This window comes from Echinops telfairi, unplaced genomic scaffold (genome assembly GCF_000313985.2).
Source record: "Echinops telfairi isolate 266 unplaced genomic scaffold, ASM31398v2 ScPeMD7_7421;HRSCAF=8459, whole genome shotgun sequence".
In the NCBI taxonomy this organism is placed as follows: domain Eukaryota; kingdom Metazoa; phylum Chordata; class Mammalia; order Afrosoricida; family Tenrecidae; genus Echinops; species Echinops telfairi.
This window is the reverse complement of record NW_022111321.1, coordinates 19,396,014-19,410,186: the sequence shown is the minus strand read 5'-3', so window position 1 is coordinate 19,410,186 and position 14,173 is coordinate 19,396,014. Positions and strand designations below refer to the sequence as shown.

At 45.5% G+C, this 14,173-nt stretch overlaps 1 protein-coding gene across 1 annotated transcript in view; it reads right to left on the bottom strand.

Moving 5' to 3' along the window:
• ZC3H12C (zinc finger CCCH-type containing 12C) overlaps positions 1–14,173 on the bottom strand; it is a 63,970-nt gene that overhangs the window by 11,586 nt on the left and 38,211 nt on the right. The window contains exons 3-4 of the mRNA XM_045297740.1: positions 7,960–8,099; positions 2,442–2,676 (exon numbers count right to left, since the gene is read on the bottom strand). Coding sequence (XP_045153675.1) covers positions 2,442–2,676; positions 7,960–8,099 — 375 coding nt within the window. The remainder of the gene's footprint in view (positions 1–2,441; positions 2,677–7,959; positions 8,100–14,173) is intronic.

Sequence of the window (14,173 nt, the reverse complement as noted above, 5' to 3'; positions counted from 1 at the left end):
CCTCCCATGTAGTCATGTATCAGTTTCACTGAAGCTTGACCAGGAGAAAGTACATACAGTCAAAATTTTTTTTTTTTTTAGAATTCAGTGCCCTGGTGTGATTCTGTCCTACGCTGCTGTATATAGCAAGGGTTTAGCTCCGTTTTCTGTTTCTTTCACCAAAGTGCATGTCAGCACCCGATGGAAGATTCGGTGGATATGGACATGAGCCCCCCTGAGGCCCCCAAACTATCTTTTTGGTTGTGAACTAAAGGCCGACAAAGATGACCACTTTAAGGTGGATAATGATGAAAATGAGCACAGTTTGGGTGCTGGCGCAAAGGATGAACTGCAGATTGTAGAAGCAGAATCAACAAATTATGAAGGCAGCCCAATTGTACAGGCAATTGTACAACCTAATTGCACAGGCAACTTTGAAAATGCCTGTACAGCCAACGGTCTCCCTTGGGGGCTTTGAAATACCACCACCAGTGGTCTCACGGTTGAAGTGTGGCTCAGGCCTGTGCACACGAGTGGACAGCTTTGAGTAGCTGCGGAGGATACGCAGAGTCAGATGATGAAGAGGAGGAGGATGTGAAACGTTTAAGTGTACCGGGAGAGCGGTCTGCCCCCCAAGCGGTAACAAGGTACCACAGAAGAAGGTGAGACTTGCTGCTGATGACAAAGAGGAAGATGGTGATTTTGATGATGATGAAACTGAAGAAAAAGCGCCAGTGACGAAATCTATTCGGGAGACTCCGGCCACAAGCACACAAACATCAAACCAGATGGAAAAGACTCGCAACCATCAACACCAAGATCCAAAGGTCATGAATCCTTCAAAAAACAGGGAAAAACTCCCAAACACCGAAAGGCCCTAGTTCTGCAGAACACATTAAAGCAAAAATGCGAGCAAGTCTAGAAAAGGCGCATGGAACGGTCCTGGGCACTACTGGCAAATTAAGCCCAAAGATGGGGAGAGGAAAGGGGGAGACAGATATCGTCCCCACCGAGGAGCATGCACAGTGCAGATGGAAGTCTTCTCCTGCCATCTCAATCCCCTGCCAGCCACGGCCCCTTGCAGGCAGGACGCAATCTCATTCCGCTTTCCTTTGAATCAGTGCACCCAACTCTGCTCTCTCATATTTTCCTCGCTTTTCTCATCATGTTTTGATGACCTTTGTGTCTCCTAGCTGTTCAATAAATATTTGAATACCCCCACCACCAAAAAAAAAAAAAGAATTAAGTGGGGGAAAAAAACGTTCTTTACAGATTTCATCTGCACTTCTGGTTGGCAACATTTGAGCATTTTCCTGCACATGCAATTTGCCCTTTAACAACTTGTAGACTGATTATATCTAGGTTCTCTGATGAACAGACAAAAAGCATACATTTAGAAAGCCAGTAAAGCTCTCAGTAGATTGCCAACAGCATTTTTTGCCCACTACTATGTTTCAAAATCTCCATCCTCCGAAGATGGAATTTGTCCTCCATCAGCTACTGGTGTCAGAAGAGTTGCTGAGCCTGAGGTGACCTGCCAGTGGCTAAAGAGAAGGGCAGGGGCCTGCCCCTATGGCGGCACGACTGTGCAGGGTTTTGTTTGTTTGTTTGTTTGTTTGTTTTTAATAAATAATTGTATTGGGGGCTCTTACAGCTCTTATAATAATCCATACTTCAATTGTATAGGTTACCACCAGCTCTTCTTTTTTCCTTCCCTCCCCTCTCCCCTACCTCGTAAATCCTTGATACATTTTATATTATTTTTATTTTCATATCTTAGACCATCCACTATCTCCCTTCACCCAGGTGTCTGTTGCTTGTGCGCCTTTGATCATTGGAATCGGTTTCCCCTTTCCTCCTACCCTCATGGTATCACTCCCCCCATTGCTGTTCCTAAGGGGTTTATCTGTCCTGGATTTTGTGTGTTGAGAGCTCTTATCTGTACCAGTGTACTGCACCCTGGCTGACTCGTCCCATCCTTGTGACCCTTCTATAAGGGGATGTCCAATTATCTGGGTTTTAGGTCACCACTCTGAGGCCCCTCGTTTGCATCAATACTATTGTTTGATGTGGGTTGTCTGATGCCTGATCCCTGATCCCTTTGACACCCCATGATCACACAGGCTGATGTGTGGTTTGCTCCATGTGGGCTTTGTTGCTTCCCTGCGCTAGATGGCCGTGTATTTAACTTCAAGCCTTTAAGACCCCAGACGCTATATCTTTTGATAGCCGGGCACCATCAGCTTTCTTCACCACATTTGCTTATGCACCTGCTTTGTCTTCAGCAACTGTGTCAGGCAGGTGAGCATCACAGAATAGCCTGGGCAGTTTTGGATGGGCACTGCCCATGAGTGGAAAGATCACTTGCTGGAAGATGTCTGTCTTGAGTCTGGTCGGTTGCAAAAAGAGGAGCTTAGGTGTTCAGGGGAGTGGTATTTTTGGAAGCCAAGGGTTTTACTTACTTGTCATTGACAAATGAGTACATTAATAACCGCTCGTCTATGAACTTCTTCCACTCTGGTTTCTCGTTAGCCAGGTCCCGGTAGTTGTCATTGGACACAATGATCCCATCTGACTCAAAGGCCAGCTTCACGATGAACCTGTCGTCATAGCACACCACGCGCCGTCCCTGCACGCGGCGGGAGGGCGTGAACACCAAGATCTTCTCCTTCTCTAATTTCCGCAGGATTTCTTGATCTGCCGGGATAACGGGGACATTTTCAGGAACAGAGACAGACACACGAAAAGCACAGACAGCAACTTCCAGAGAATGCAAGCTTCACATCAGGAGCTGGGAAATGGAATCATCAGGCTGGAGATTCCGACTTAAGAAGTTGTGACAGTATACAATTTGTAAGCCCCCGCAGTAACAGAAATGTTACTTTTCCTTCAGCAATTTCAGTCACAGAGACAGACGCATGTGAAAAATAACCCCACCAACGATTGCATGCAACTTAAACATGTCCGAAGGAATCCTGAGCTTGAGCCGCTGGCGCTACGGCTGGGTCCTACGGCTGGGTCCAGCTCCTGGCACATCCCGGGCACACACAGCACCGCCCGATCCAGCGGCGGTGTCGGTTCCGTGTGCGACAGCGGGCCTCCCCTCGTCTCTGTGTCTCCTTTAGAGTTCTTTTCTCTAACTGCAAAAGGGGGGCCACGGGAAAGGCCTTAAGGTGCAGAACGTCCAGAGGCAGCGAGGGTCAAACCTCTGGTGCTGCACACAGCCCTGAGGGGGCCCATGCCTGTCCCTGTGAAGCTATGCTCTGGGCTGGACTAAGGAAGAGGTGGGAAACACACGTACAACAGCAACCAGGGGCCACGGAGTCGATGTCAACTCCGAGCAGACAGCGACTTCCTGTCGGGCTCCCGAGGGGGTAATCTTTGCGGAAGCAGGGCCACAGCTTCTTCCTGCAGAACGGGTGGTGCATTTGAGCTGACAGGCAGGTTTTAAAACAAGAGATTGGGAGTGGTTGGAAGGGAACTGCTACAATAGAGAGGGAAAAACAAAACAGAAAAACAACACAAAAGTCCTTTTGACTTTGTTGGGAATATGCTGGTAGCCATTTGTACTGCTAACAATTTGTTTCTTGGTGAAAACAAACATGCCACAGAAAACCCCATAGGTTCATATTTTGATCAATGATAACCTTTCTCTCTCAATCGTCCCTTCTGCCCAGTTCCCCTCATTGTGTGTTATCTCGCCATCCTGAGTTCTATAGATGGCCAGACTCCCTACAGGAGTCTTGTGTCAAACAGAGAGGTCCACTGCTTCCGAATGTTATGCACTGGAAATGTACCAGGGTGGATTTTTTAAGGAAGACAGTCCAGTTTTTCTTTAAAAAGAAGAAGCATTTTATGGACATAGAATTCACATACCATACAAACCAATCCTTTAAATCCATAACAAAATTGTGCAATCTTACCACACCAATTTTGACGATTCTTACATCCATTATCATTAGCATCTCCTTCCCCCGAACCGCCTATGTTATAACCAAAATAACGAAACAAAACCGAAACACGGCAACGATGGGTCTAGTTGCTGTCTCTGTAGGTTTACCTATCCTTGGGTAAGCCATTTTTCCCAGCGGAAACTTATTGCCTGCCAACTCCACCGTCTGTACTTGACTAGTTGTTAATGACCACCAGGTTAAGAAAGGCCTCTCTTTGAGGATCGGTACGTTTTAGCAGGTGAGCAAACTTGTAATTGTCACAGTAGAAGTATGAGCCAGGGAAGGAAGAAGAGGGAATGGAGGAGCGATATGGAACGGTGCTCATGCTGGTACAGAGAGCTGATGCTGCTCCTAGCAAATGCGCTCATCAGCACTGGCACGGACACTGGAGACGAAGAAGAGAGGACAAGTAGAAGAGAGCTGAACAGTGGAACCAGCAAACCATAGCTTATGATTGGTCCAACAGCGAGGAGCTTTGTTTTCTTGATGTTCAGTGAAATCCACTCTGCCGGTTGTCGCCTTCAGTTTTATCAGTAGGTGCTTCAAGCACCTCTTTGGTTTCAGCAAGCGTGTCACAGGTTGTTCCTGGGCCTTCCTCTAGTTCTGATGCCCTCTTCTTCATATGGCCCCGTTTCACAGATTATTTGCTCAGCAGTCCGATTGAATAACTATGGGGCAAAGGATCACAGCACTGAAGCACACTTTCCCTGCTTTTAAACCACACACTATCACTTTGTTCCATTTGAATGACTTGGTCTATATAAAAGTTCCAAGAGCACAATGAAATGTTCTGGAATTCACATTCATTCCAATGTTATCCATAGTTTATGATCCACACAGTTGAATGTCTTAGCAGTGAGTCAATAGAAACAGGAGTAAACACTTTGCTTTCAGCAGTAATATCCCTTGTCTTCTTCTGAATCTGGCTTGAGTTTGTGGCAGCTCCCTATAGAATTTTACTTACATGCAATAACAATGTTATTCAATGGTTTTTGCATTGTGTTGCATCACCTTTCTATAGAATGGATTATAAGGTTATCTTCCAGTAGGTTAGTAGGTTAGCCAGGAAGATGTCTTCCAAAGTTCTGGGTATAGACTAGTGAGTGCCTGTGGTACTGCATCATTTTTGCTGAAACATTTCAATTGGTATCCCCTCAATTTTAGAGCCAAGTTTTTTGCTAATGCCTTCGGGGCAGCTTTGACTTCTTTCTTCAATACTCTCAGCTCTTGATCATATCCTCTCTCTTAAAATGGTTGAATGTGGACCAATTCTTTTTGGTATAGTGACTCTGTGTCTTCCTTCCATCTCTTTTGATGCTTCATGCATCAATATTTTGCCCATAGAATCCTTCAATATTGGAACTAGAGGCTTGACTTCTTTCCTTAATTCAGCTTAAGATACACTGCATGGCTCTTCCCTTTTGTTTTTGCAATTCCTGGGGCTTCTGGGTGGACTCACATGGCCAAACCTTTGTTTAGCAGCTAACCAACCATTTGCACCATGCAAAGACTATGACCTTATATCTATGTGTTAAATGAATGTAAGACTAGATAAAGATGCTGATCTGAACCTTAAATTCTAAGCACTCTAAATTACTTGTTATTCAAGTTTGTTTTCTCACCCTTGTGACATCAGAGGAGGCCGGTGTTACTTCCATTGCCTTTTCACACTTGGCACACTGATTATTTTTGAATGAATTAAACTCAGTCATATCTCACACTTACCCCTTCTTAATCTCATGCTCTAGAAGGTTTCCAATCATTCACACACTTAAATCTGTTTTTCTTTCTTAGTTTACTTTTCTGATTACCAAAGCCTTAAATGTTCTCTGTAATGAGAAAATACTGAGAAGCGAGGAGAAATAAAGATCGCACACCGCCAAAACTTGCAGGCTATGACTGCTGACATCTTGGCAAAATGTTTTTCTAGTCATTTTGCCTGTAAAATTGTTGATCTATATACATGTGTATGAATGAGTAAACACATACGATCATGAAACCTGTCTTTAATGCATAGGAGCCCTTCTTCGGCTCATTAAAACTTCTGCCCAAACATTCTAATGCATAGTCTATCATACTGATGCCTCCTTAAAGTAGTGAGCCATCCCTCCAACGAGGAACGTACAGATGGCTTACAGTTTCCCTCTGTGACGTGTGACGCTGCGCTGGCTGCCACTGGACAAGGATCTCCGCGTGGCTCTGTGGTGACTGTGTTGGGAGGTTTTCCTTGAAAGGGAGCTTTGAAGACTGACATGTTAGGATGCAATTACTTTCAATAAGGCCTCTAACGATTTACATTTCCATGGCCCCTCCACAGTGTACTACTTGTTTAAATGTTTCTGTTAATTCTACGAGTGAAAAATATAAGCCAACCATTGTTTTCCCTTACATTTCTCTAATAATTATTGAGGTTGAGCGTTTCGCCTTCTTGTTCGACATTTGACTGGTGTGCGTGGCTGATGGGCGTCATTTTACCATTGACGTCCTGGGGTGGGTGGGGTGGGGGTACTTTGCGTTTGTCTGAACAATCCGATGAGTTCTTTCTGTGGCCAGGATGTGGATTCTCTCTTTTTTTCCTCCTAGGGACCAGGTTCTTTCATTGTTCAGATGTGCCCCCTTCACCCCCCTCAAGACCCACAAGTTTAAACGTTATGGTTACATCCTATCCTTTGTCATTTTTTTCTGCTTTTAAATGGAAAAAAGTACTCATGTCTCCAGTCAAAGACTATCTATATGATTTCTGATATTTAATCTTTCAAGTAATCTGGAATTTACTGTCATACAGCATAAGTACATAAGTATACTCATGTGTGTATACATGTATACAGTGGAGCTATTTCAGAGGACATCTTCGTCTGAAACTCATACATATATTGGGCTGCTTCACCCTCACACACACACTGTCTCCCAGAAAGGATGATCCAGTGTCTTGGCACTACTGGCTGAGCTGCTTCCACAGAAAAGAAAAGACAAGGTAGCTAAAGTAGCAGGGGTCAAGCTTAGGTGGTCCACACCTCTGCAACTTGACAGTCTTCTCTAGAGCAGGCCCGGCTGAGTCCCTGCGTTTGAACGCTGCCACGCCTTGTCTGTCTGTTCTTGATGCGAGCTGAGCAATGATTTAATGATTGGAGATAAAGAGAATGTTTTAAGAGTTGATAAGCCAATCTCCCTTGCCAATGACTCTTTGTTCTCTGTTCTTGTGCTTCTCTTTCCAGACGATTCAGGATGATGGGGTTTTCCTGTGGTCAGGATGGCGCTGCACTTGTAAATGAGTTTGGTCAGAACACACAGCACTAACGTGACCTCCCATTTCAGGCATCTGCAGGTCGCTGCTTCCTGGGTTCTTCTGTGGTTTGCGTTCCCGTGGCTCCCCGGGTTGTTGTAATGTCGGAGGCGGAGAGATGGGTGAGAAGGGCTGGCTGCTGAATGGGACTCAGCCAACTTGGGCCAAATGTTACTACACAACCATGATGTAACAGCAACAGAGGACAAACACCTTGGGCTGAAAGTTTAAAACATTGTTAAAAAGAATACAAAATAGAAATACTTTACTGGAAACTTTCCTCCTCCTCAACCTTAGCTTGTCATTTTTGGCCTGCAGTAATCAGAATCCGACCGTCACCCAGTCTACTTTCACAGAGCAGATGAGGCAATTGAATCCCCTCTCGACCCAGTTCCATCATCACTCAACTGGCAGAGCCAGAAGTTGAACATAGGTCTCCTGACTCCTAGCACATCTCTAAAGATGTGGCTTTACATAAGCTTTCGTCCAGAGTTTCCACATAAATGAAAAATAGAGCCGCCAATGTAGAAAGACTTGATATTTGGTTAACAGAACTAGAGGATTCTCAAAGTTGAATAAACAGTTGCAACAAACTTTAATGTCCCATCCAAGAGCGTATCGGCAGTCCCACAGTTTGAGCAAGCACCATCAGGTTAGCACGCTGGTTAGCACGCTGGTCAGCACAACACCCAAGGGTGGCAGAGAGCCGCGGGGAACACGGAACACCCCACGAGCAGCGCTCACCTGTAATGAGGGCATCTGGTCGTGACTGCTCTTTTCTCCACGCAGGAACAAAAACGGTAACATCTTTGTGGCCTCTTTCCAAGAACCAGTCCACCGCCAGTTTTATTCCACGGCAGGAAAATACTTCTTTGTTTCCGTGGCTGGAAGATTATTTGTGAACACTTAGACACAAACATACTGAAATTCACTTGAATTAGTCAATCATGTTTCAAGCAGATCGGGCCATATGACTGTCATAATAACCAAGGATTGACAATTAAGGCAGGATTGCATAGTGTTGGGAAATATTACAAGGACTTAGGTGTGGAATATGAAGATCTGTAAGAAAAAAATATGCAAAAACCCCAATGATGATGATTTGTGGAAAATAAAAGTGCTTTCAAATGTAAACCTGTGAAAGTTGAACAGTCAGAGAGACATGAGAGCTCTTTTGCACGAAGACACGGAAACATGGAAAGGACTTCAACCACAGTTAGGACAACTGAGGTCACAGCAAGACAGAAGTCACACAGGAAGAGTATCGGCAGCAACGGTGCAACGGGATATTTCGGAGTTCCTGAAGCTTGTGTCTCGAGAACTCTATGCCTGTATTTCAATAAAATGATCAAAAAAGTTTACAAAATGTACTGGGTGGCCAACGTAAGACAACGCCCCATGCCTTCCCTGAGGGGAGAAGCACGCACACGAGGCTTCATCGCATACAAGACACACTTTCCACGGTCGGACACGCATTAATGATGGCAAACGGGCATTCAAAATTGGGTTAGCCGTCTTAGTGTCTCAAAGAGGCCCAACTCCAAAGCTGGCAGTCACTCAAGAAATGTTTGTCTAGCACCAGGCTTCGCTAGCTTCTACACTTGAACCTAATAATCCGATGTCTTCAGAAAATACGTCTCCTGCCTCCAATGTAATAATTACCTTCCTTTACCGTTTGTGCTCTAAGGGCTCCATTTTCTTACCTACAGATCGTTCGTCTTTACTTCTTGGGGCTTAGGAGGGCTGAATGGGACGATGTAGGTAAATGCTCTAACTTTTAAGTGCAACTAGACCATCAAGCCTCAGTACACGTGTTGTTGCTGAGGTCCCCCGGGAAGCACCAGAGCCATCTAACATATGGCTAGTCAGTTTTAGACACAAAACAAAAAGAGACCCATTGCTTTGTAGATGCTGACAGCTATCAGCACAAACCACAGAGACTGTTGTGAGTCCACACCGGACCGAACGGTCCAGGGCCAGGGGAGAGAGCGGGCTCGGCCACAGTGGCGGCTTCAGAACATGGGCGAAGCAAAGTGAGGGTTGAGGTCCTGCTTTCAAAAGTCAGAAAGGGGGCACGTTAGCCTGAGCAAAGCACAATTAAGTTTCATGGAAACTAATGAAATCAAATCCCTCTTCTGGGAACTGGGTCTGTATAGACTATGCTAGGTGTTTAGATTTGAAATCATTAATCACCAGTAGGACAAGGGCCGTGTCTCGAATGGATGCTGAGCAGCTAAGGAAACTAAAGCCGACCCATTGTCGTTGGGCCAATTCTAACACAGACAGATTCTGCAGAGCAGGGTAGAATTGCTCCTTAGGGCTTCTGAGACCAGGAACAGGCAGCCTCCTCTTTCTCCTTCAGAATGGCTGGTGGGTCTGAAACTCGGGTTGTTAGTAATGCGATGCTTAACCCACAGTGCTCCCAGGGCCCCAGTCATTAGGAGGGATTCAATGGGCAATCTACCCCAAAAGCCTCATTTGCTGTACACGGGGACTATTTCAAAGGAAAGCAAAGTACTGGGCCATGTACCCTAGGTCCTGCACACAGAGGTTTAGAAAGGCCTACCACTTCAATCCTTGCTTTTGAGAGAGGCCATGCTTATTGTTTCTGAATATACAACTCACCTTGCTGGAACCTTACTGTATTTTTATTTTGTATTGATACATTGGAATCTAAATATATATTATCTTGTTAGTTACTAATGATGCTGTAAGAAGACCGGTGGTGCCCTCGGCTGCAGGTTCAAACCTAGCAGCTGCTCCTTGGGAGGAAGATGGGGCAGGGATCTGCTTCTGTAAAGATTTGCAGCCCTGAAACCCGTAGGCGCAGGTCTACCCTGTCCTGCGGGTTCACTAGCTGTCGAGACTGCCTTGCCAGTCCTGGGAGGTGATGCTTGGTTTACTAAGAAAACATTTGACCGTGTCTGGCCTTAGAGAGAGGCCCACACAAGCATTTTCTTGCTGGTGACTGCATTTGGTAAGGGCAGCTGTCACACTGGGTCACTCTAGAAATAGACATGTGTCCGCCTTCTAATTAGAGAACTTACATCAAATGTGTGTGAAGAGCACACCATCTGCAAGCACGGGATGTCGACTCTCGGGGCTCAAAGAGAATACTGTCGCCTGACAGAGAGACGATAAAGCTAGTCCTCGGGAGCCTCTCCCTTCCCCACGTCCCTTTCTCCTTATGCCGGGAAAAATACGTTAGAAGGAACGGGCCTTACACTAATGAACTGGGATTGGTTTAAGCTGCTCAGGCTAACCTCATCTCGGATGGCCAGAGGCTGACCTGAGTGCTCTCCGGACAAGAAGTAAGGAGACGTGGTGGGTTGTGTGTCCTACTCACAGTGCCCGCCCCATGGAGGGAGCAAGTATGCCTTCCTGGGTGGACAGACCAACACCCCTGAGCTTCTCGTTCCTTGAGAAAACATGACAATCCTGCTTGTTTGGAGCGTCTGTACGTAGTCAAATATTGTTGTTTGCTGCTGGACACGCTTCCATCTTCTACACTCAGCATACCATCAACCCAAATAAACCTGATCTAGCTCTTTTACTATACCAGGGGAAAAGTACATTGTCATGCAGGCCATTATTAGGGACAAAAAGCTAGAATATAATTAAAGGAGCAATTGAAAAAGAAGCTATAATCCTTGTATGCACATAAAACGCCTTCACATATATAATGAAAATATGACAGAATTACTAGAAGAAATTGATAAATTTGCAATCTCACTATTTGGGCGAGGGAGAAAAACAAGCCATGAATTGGCCGGGGGAATTGGTAGCCCCTTGGATCTAATATGAGACCCTGTGTGATAGCAAAGTCTCACTTTGACTATTTCAGCTCAGTGGGACTTGGTTTCCATGAGAGATTTTCAAATGCCTCCTGCAAATTTTGAGCTACTGAGGATCACAGTGGGTGATACAAGCTTTGAGGTCCCACCTGACTCATCACTGGCTTCAGTGGCAGAAAAGTGTGGAAAAACCCAGGATGTTGTCCACGGGTTTTTCTCTCATGGGTGTACCTCACTCTATCATGGCTGTAATGGGTATACTTAATGAGCTTTTCGTGGTAGAGGAAAGTTCTTTTGAGATAGACAAATTGGTATGTTCACAAAGATTAAAAAAACAAACAAAACAACAACAACAAAACACTAAACTAAAATCTACCAAGCAACAACATAAAAGATTCTTGGCATTTCTGGATCTCAAGAAATTGTGAAAGACCAATAAAACGATTTAAAAAAATACAATTGTAACTGTTGTGACACACACACACACACACACACACACACACACAAAGAAATATATGAAAGAATCTATTAGAAAGCCATAGAGAATGAATTAAAAAACAGAGGAACAGACTTAAGGAACCAAAAGCTCTCTCTCCCCCCACCCCCCACCTCCCCTCCCTGTAGTTCTGTCTTCTGTTGTTGCCCCTTCTTTGCCTCAATCCGGGTCTTGGCAGACAGGGATCATGATTCTTGGAGGAAGATTCTCAATGGGGGTGGGACCTTGGGAAGGGGAACAACTGTCAGCCCTATTCGAATGTCCTGAAGGGATTCCATTCCAAGACTCGCCTGTAAACCATCATGCAAACCATAGGTGGAGAAGCAGAAATGATTAAGAGGAAAGAGCAATAAATCTGTGAATTTGGGGAAGAGACTGTGCCGAAGAATTAGGACTTCAGATTGGTGAGTGGTTGCCTTGGTAACTTGGATGAAAGGAACTAAAGAGGAGTCAGGCTACTGCATAGCAAAATGAGACTGAAATTACAGAGCCAGACAAACCAACTTACTTTTCATCTTGACATGAAATAAATATGCCCTATGTCCTCCGTGACGACACAGATGCCTCTTGGGACTGGAGGGAGGGCCAGGCCTGGTGAAAGTGCATATTTCGCCCCCAGCTGATATTACCCACCCTAAGAGGAATTTTCCAGTGCTCTTGGAAGATGGCAGAGATTTGGCAAAGGGCTCCAGGCATGCTTTGCATCGACAGCCCCAGGGGGCTGCATTAGTGGGGCTGCTGCAGGCACGAGGAGAGCAAAGGGACAGTGTCCTCCTAAGTAAACTCCAGACCTCAGCCAGGGACCGCCACAGGCTGCTCTCCCCACCCTGCAAACCCAGCAGGAGGGGCTCCCGGAGGCAGTCCTTCTGGGGCAGGAAGGCCTGGTGCCCTGCCCCCACTGATTGTCCTCAGGGGCTCACGGAGGCACAGTCTGGATTTGTAGGGGGGGAGGGTTCGGAGCAAGATCAGCAGTGACCCTTCTTGCGTCCTCTCAACTTCAGTGGGCAGCCTTGTTGCCAGGATTTCAACACAGAGCAGGAGTCAGACAGCAAGGGCATCCTCAGCCAAAGACCAAAAGAAACTTCAGATCGAAGACTGGAAGTATTCACAGCGGGAGGGAGCAAGCTGTTATCCGGGCAGCCAACAAAGAGGAATCTCCCAATGTCGTTACTACTGGAAGACGCTAGGATCCTGGACCAAGGAGTGCAGAGATGCCAACTCGCATGAAGCACGGCTCCTCTCTGGGAGACGACCGCCACCCCAGACAGAAGATGGCAAATGGTGCAAGCTAATGGGCAAAACCCGACCTAATTGAGGAGCCCTGCTGCTGGAGTGGGAATCTTATATACCTGTTTCCTTTTCCCGGCTTTAATCTTTCCTGTCCCTGATCACTGGCACTGGAGACCTGGGATTCTGCCATTTCAATGGACCATTCTTGTTTGACCCAGAGAGTTATCCCAGTTATGGCTTTTGACCTGTTCTTTCTCCTCTGAGATGCTCAAGCAAATAGGTCTTCTCTTTGGACGGCCAGACCTCTCTCCAGACTCCTGTCAACCTGCTGGAAAGGAACCTGCTGTGTGCACTACCATCTTTGGTACTCTGGGGCCACTGGAAGCAAAGCACCCGATTTGGTGAGCATGTGCCCATCCATGCTGTGAACCAACATCTGAAGAGCAGGGCTCCCTGGTAACAAGGAGAACTACAACATCTCCTGGCATGCTAATTGCTGATGTACACGGCATCACTGCCCACTTCCCCAGCAGATTTTAGCCGTCCACTGTAGCGCTCGCACCAGACAATAAAGTGAAATATATTACAGGCCACGCTGAGAAAAAGACTACTGAGGTTTGCACTGGGGAGACGGAAGGTCATCATTCCTAGCCAGAGACCCCCAGAGTTTCCGAGCCAGGTAACACCCTAAGCATCAGAAGACAGAAAACGGAGGGGAGCCAAAATGAACATAATTTCTCGAGACATAAATACCTTTTCACTACAAAGCTTTCTTTTTAATTCTAGAAGCTTAGTTTGTCTCATAAATCTAACAGAGGTTTATCTCTTTATTCATATTTACTGTAGTCACTCCTTTGAAATTCAGATCAGATCTATGTTTCTGTCTTTACAGAAAGGCCAGTCTATCAGAAGTCATATGAATAATAATACCACAAGTACTTTTCCGTGGAGGATTAAAGTATCTTTACGTGTTATACTCTAATTTAACAAATAAATGTATCAAGGTACCATTAAGTGAATGGTTAATAAGACTGGACCAACATGTATTTTGTAATGCAGAGAAAACTTCAGGAGACCACATATTTTAATGTAGCATTCAGAAAGGGCTGTGGGCCTTTTCATGAGTCATATGGAAAAGCCACTTGTATTACCACCCCATCTGCCCTATCTAGGAAATGCACTTCCACATACTACACTTCTCTTTAGTTAGACACATAAGTCACGAACGAGGTTAACCACAGGAGAGGAAGGGCTATTTTAGACTTGTGACTGTTATCTTCCAGTGGTAGCTAGGGGGACAAATAGAAAAGCATGGGAAAACCTAAAAAGAGAACAGAGGCATCAATTAAGGAAGAAAATGTCTTTTGTACACTGATCATGGGAGGATGAGGAGGGAATTTTAAAAAAGAGAAAACAATAAAAGGCTCTTTTTATTGCC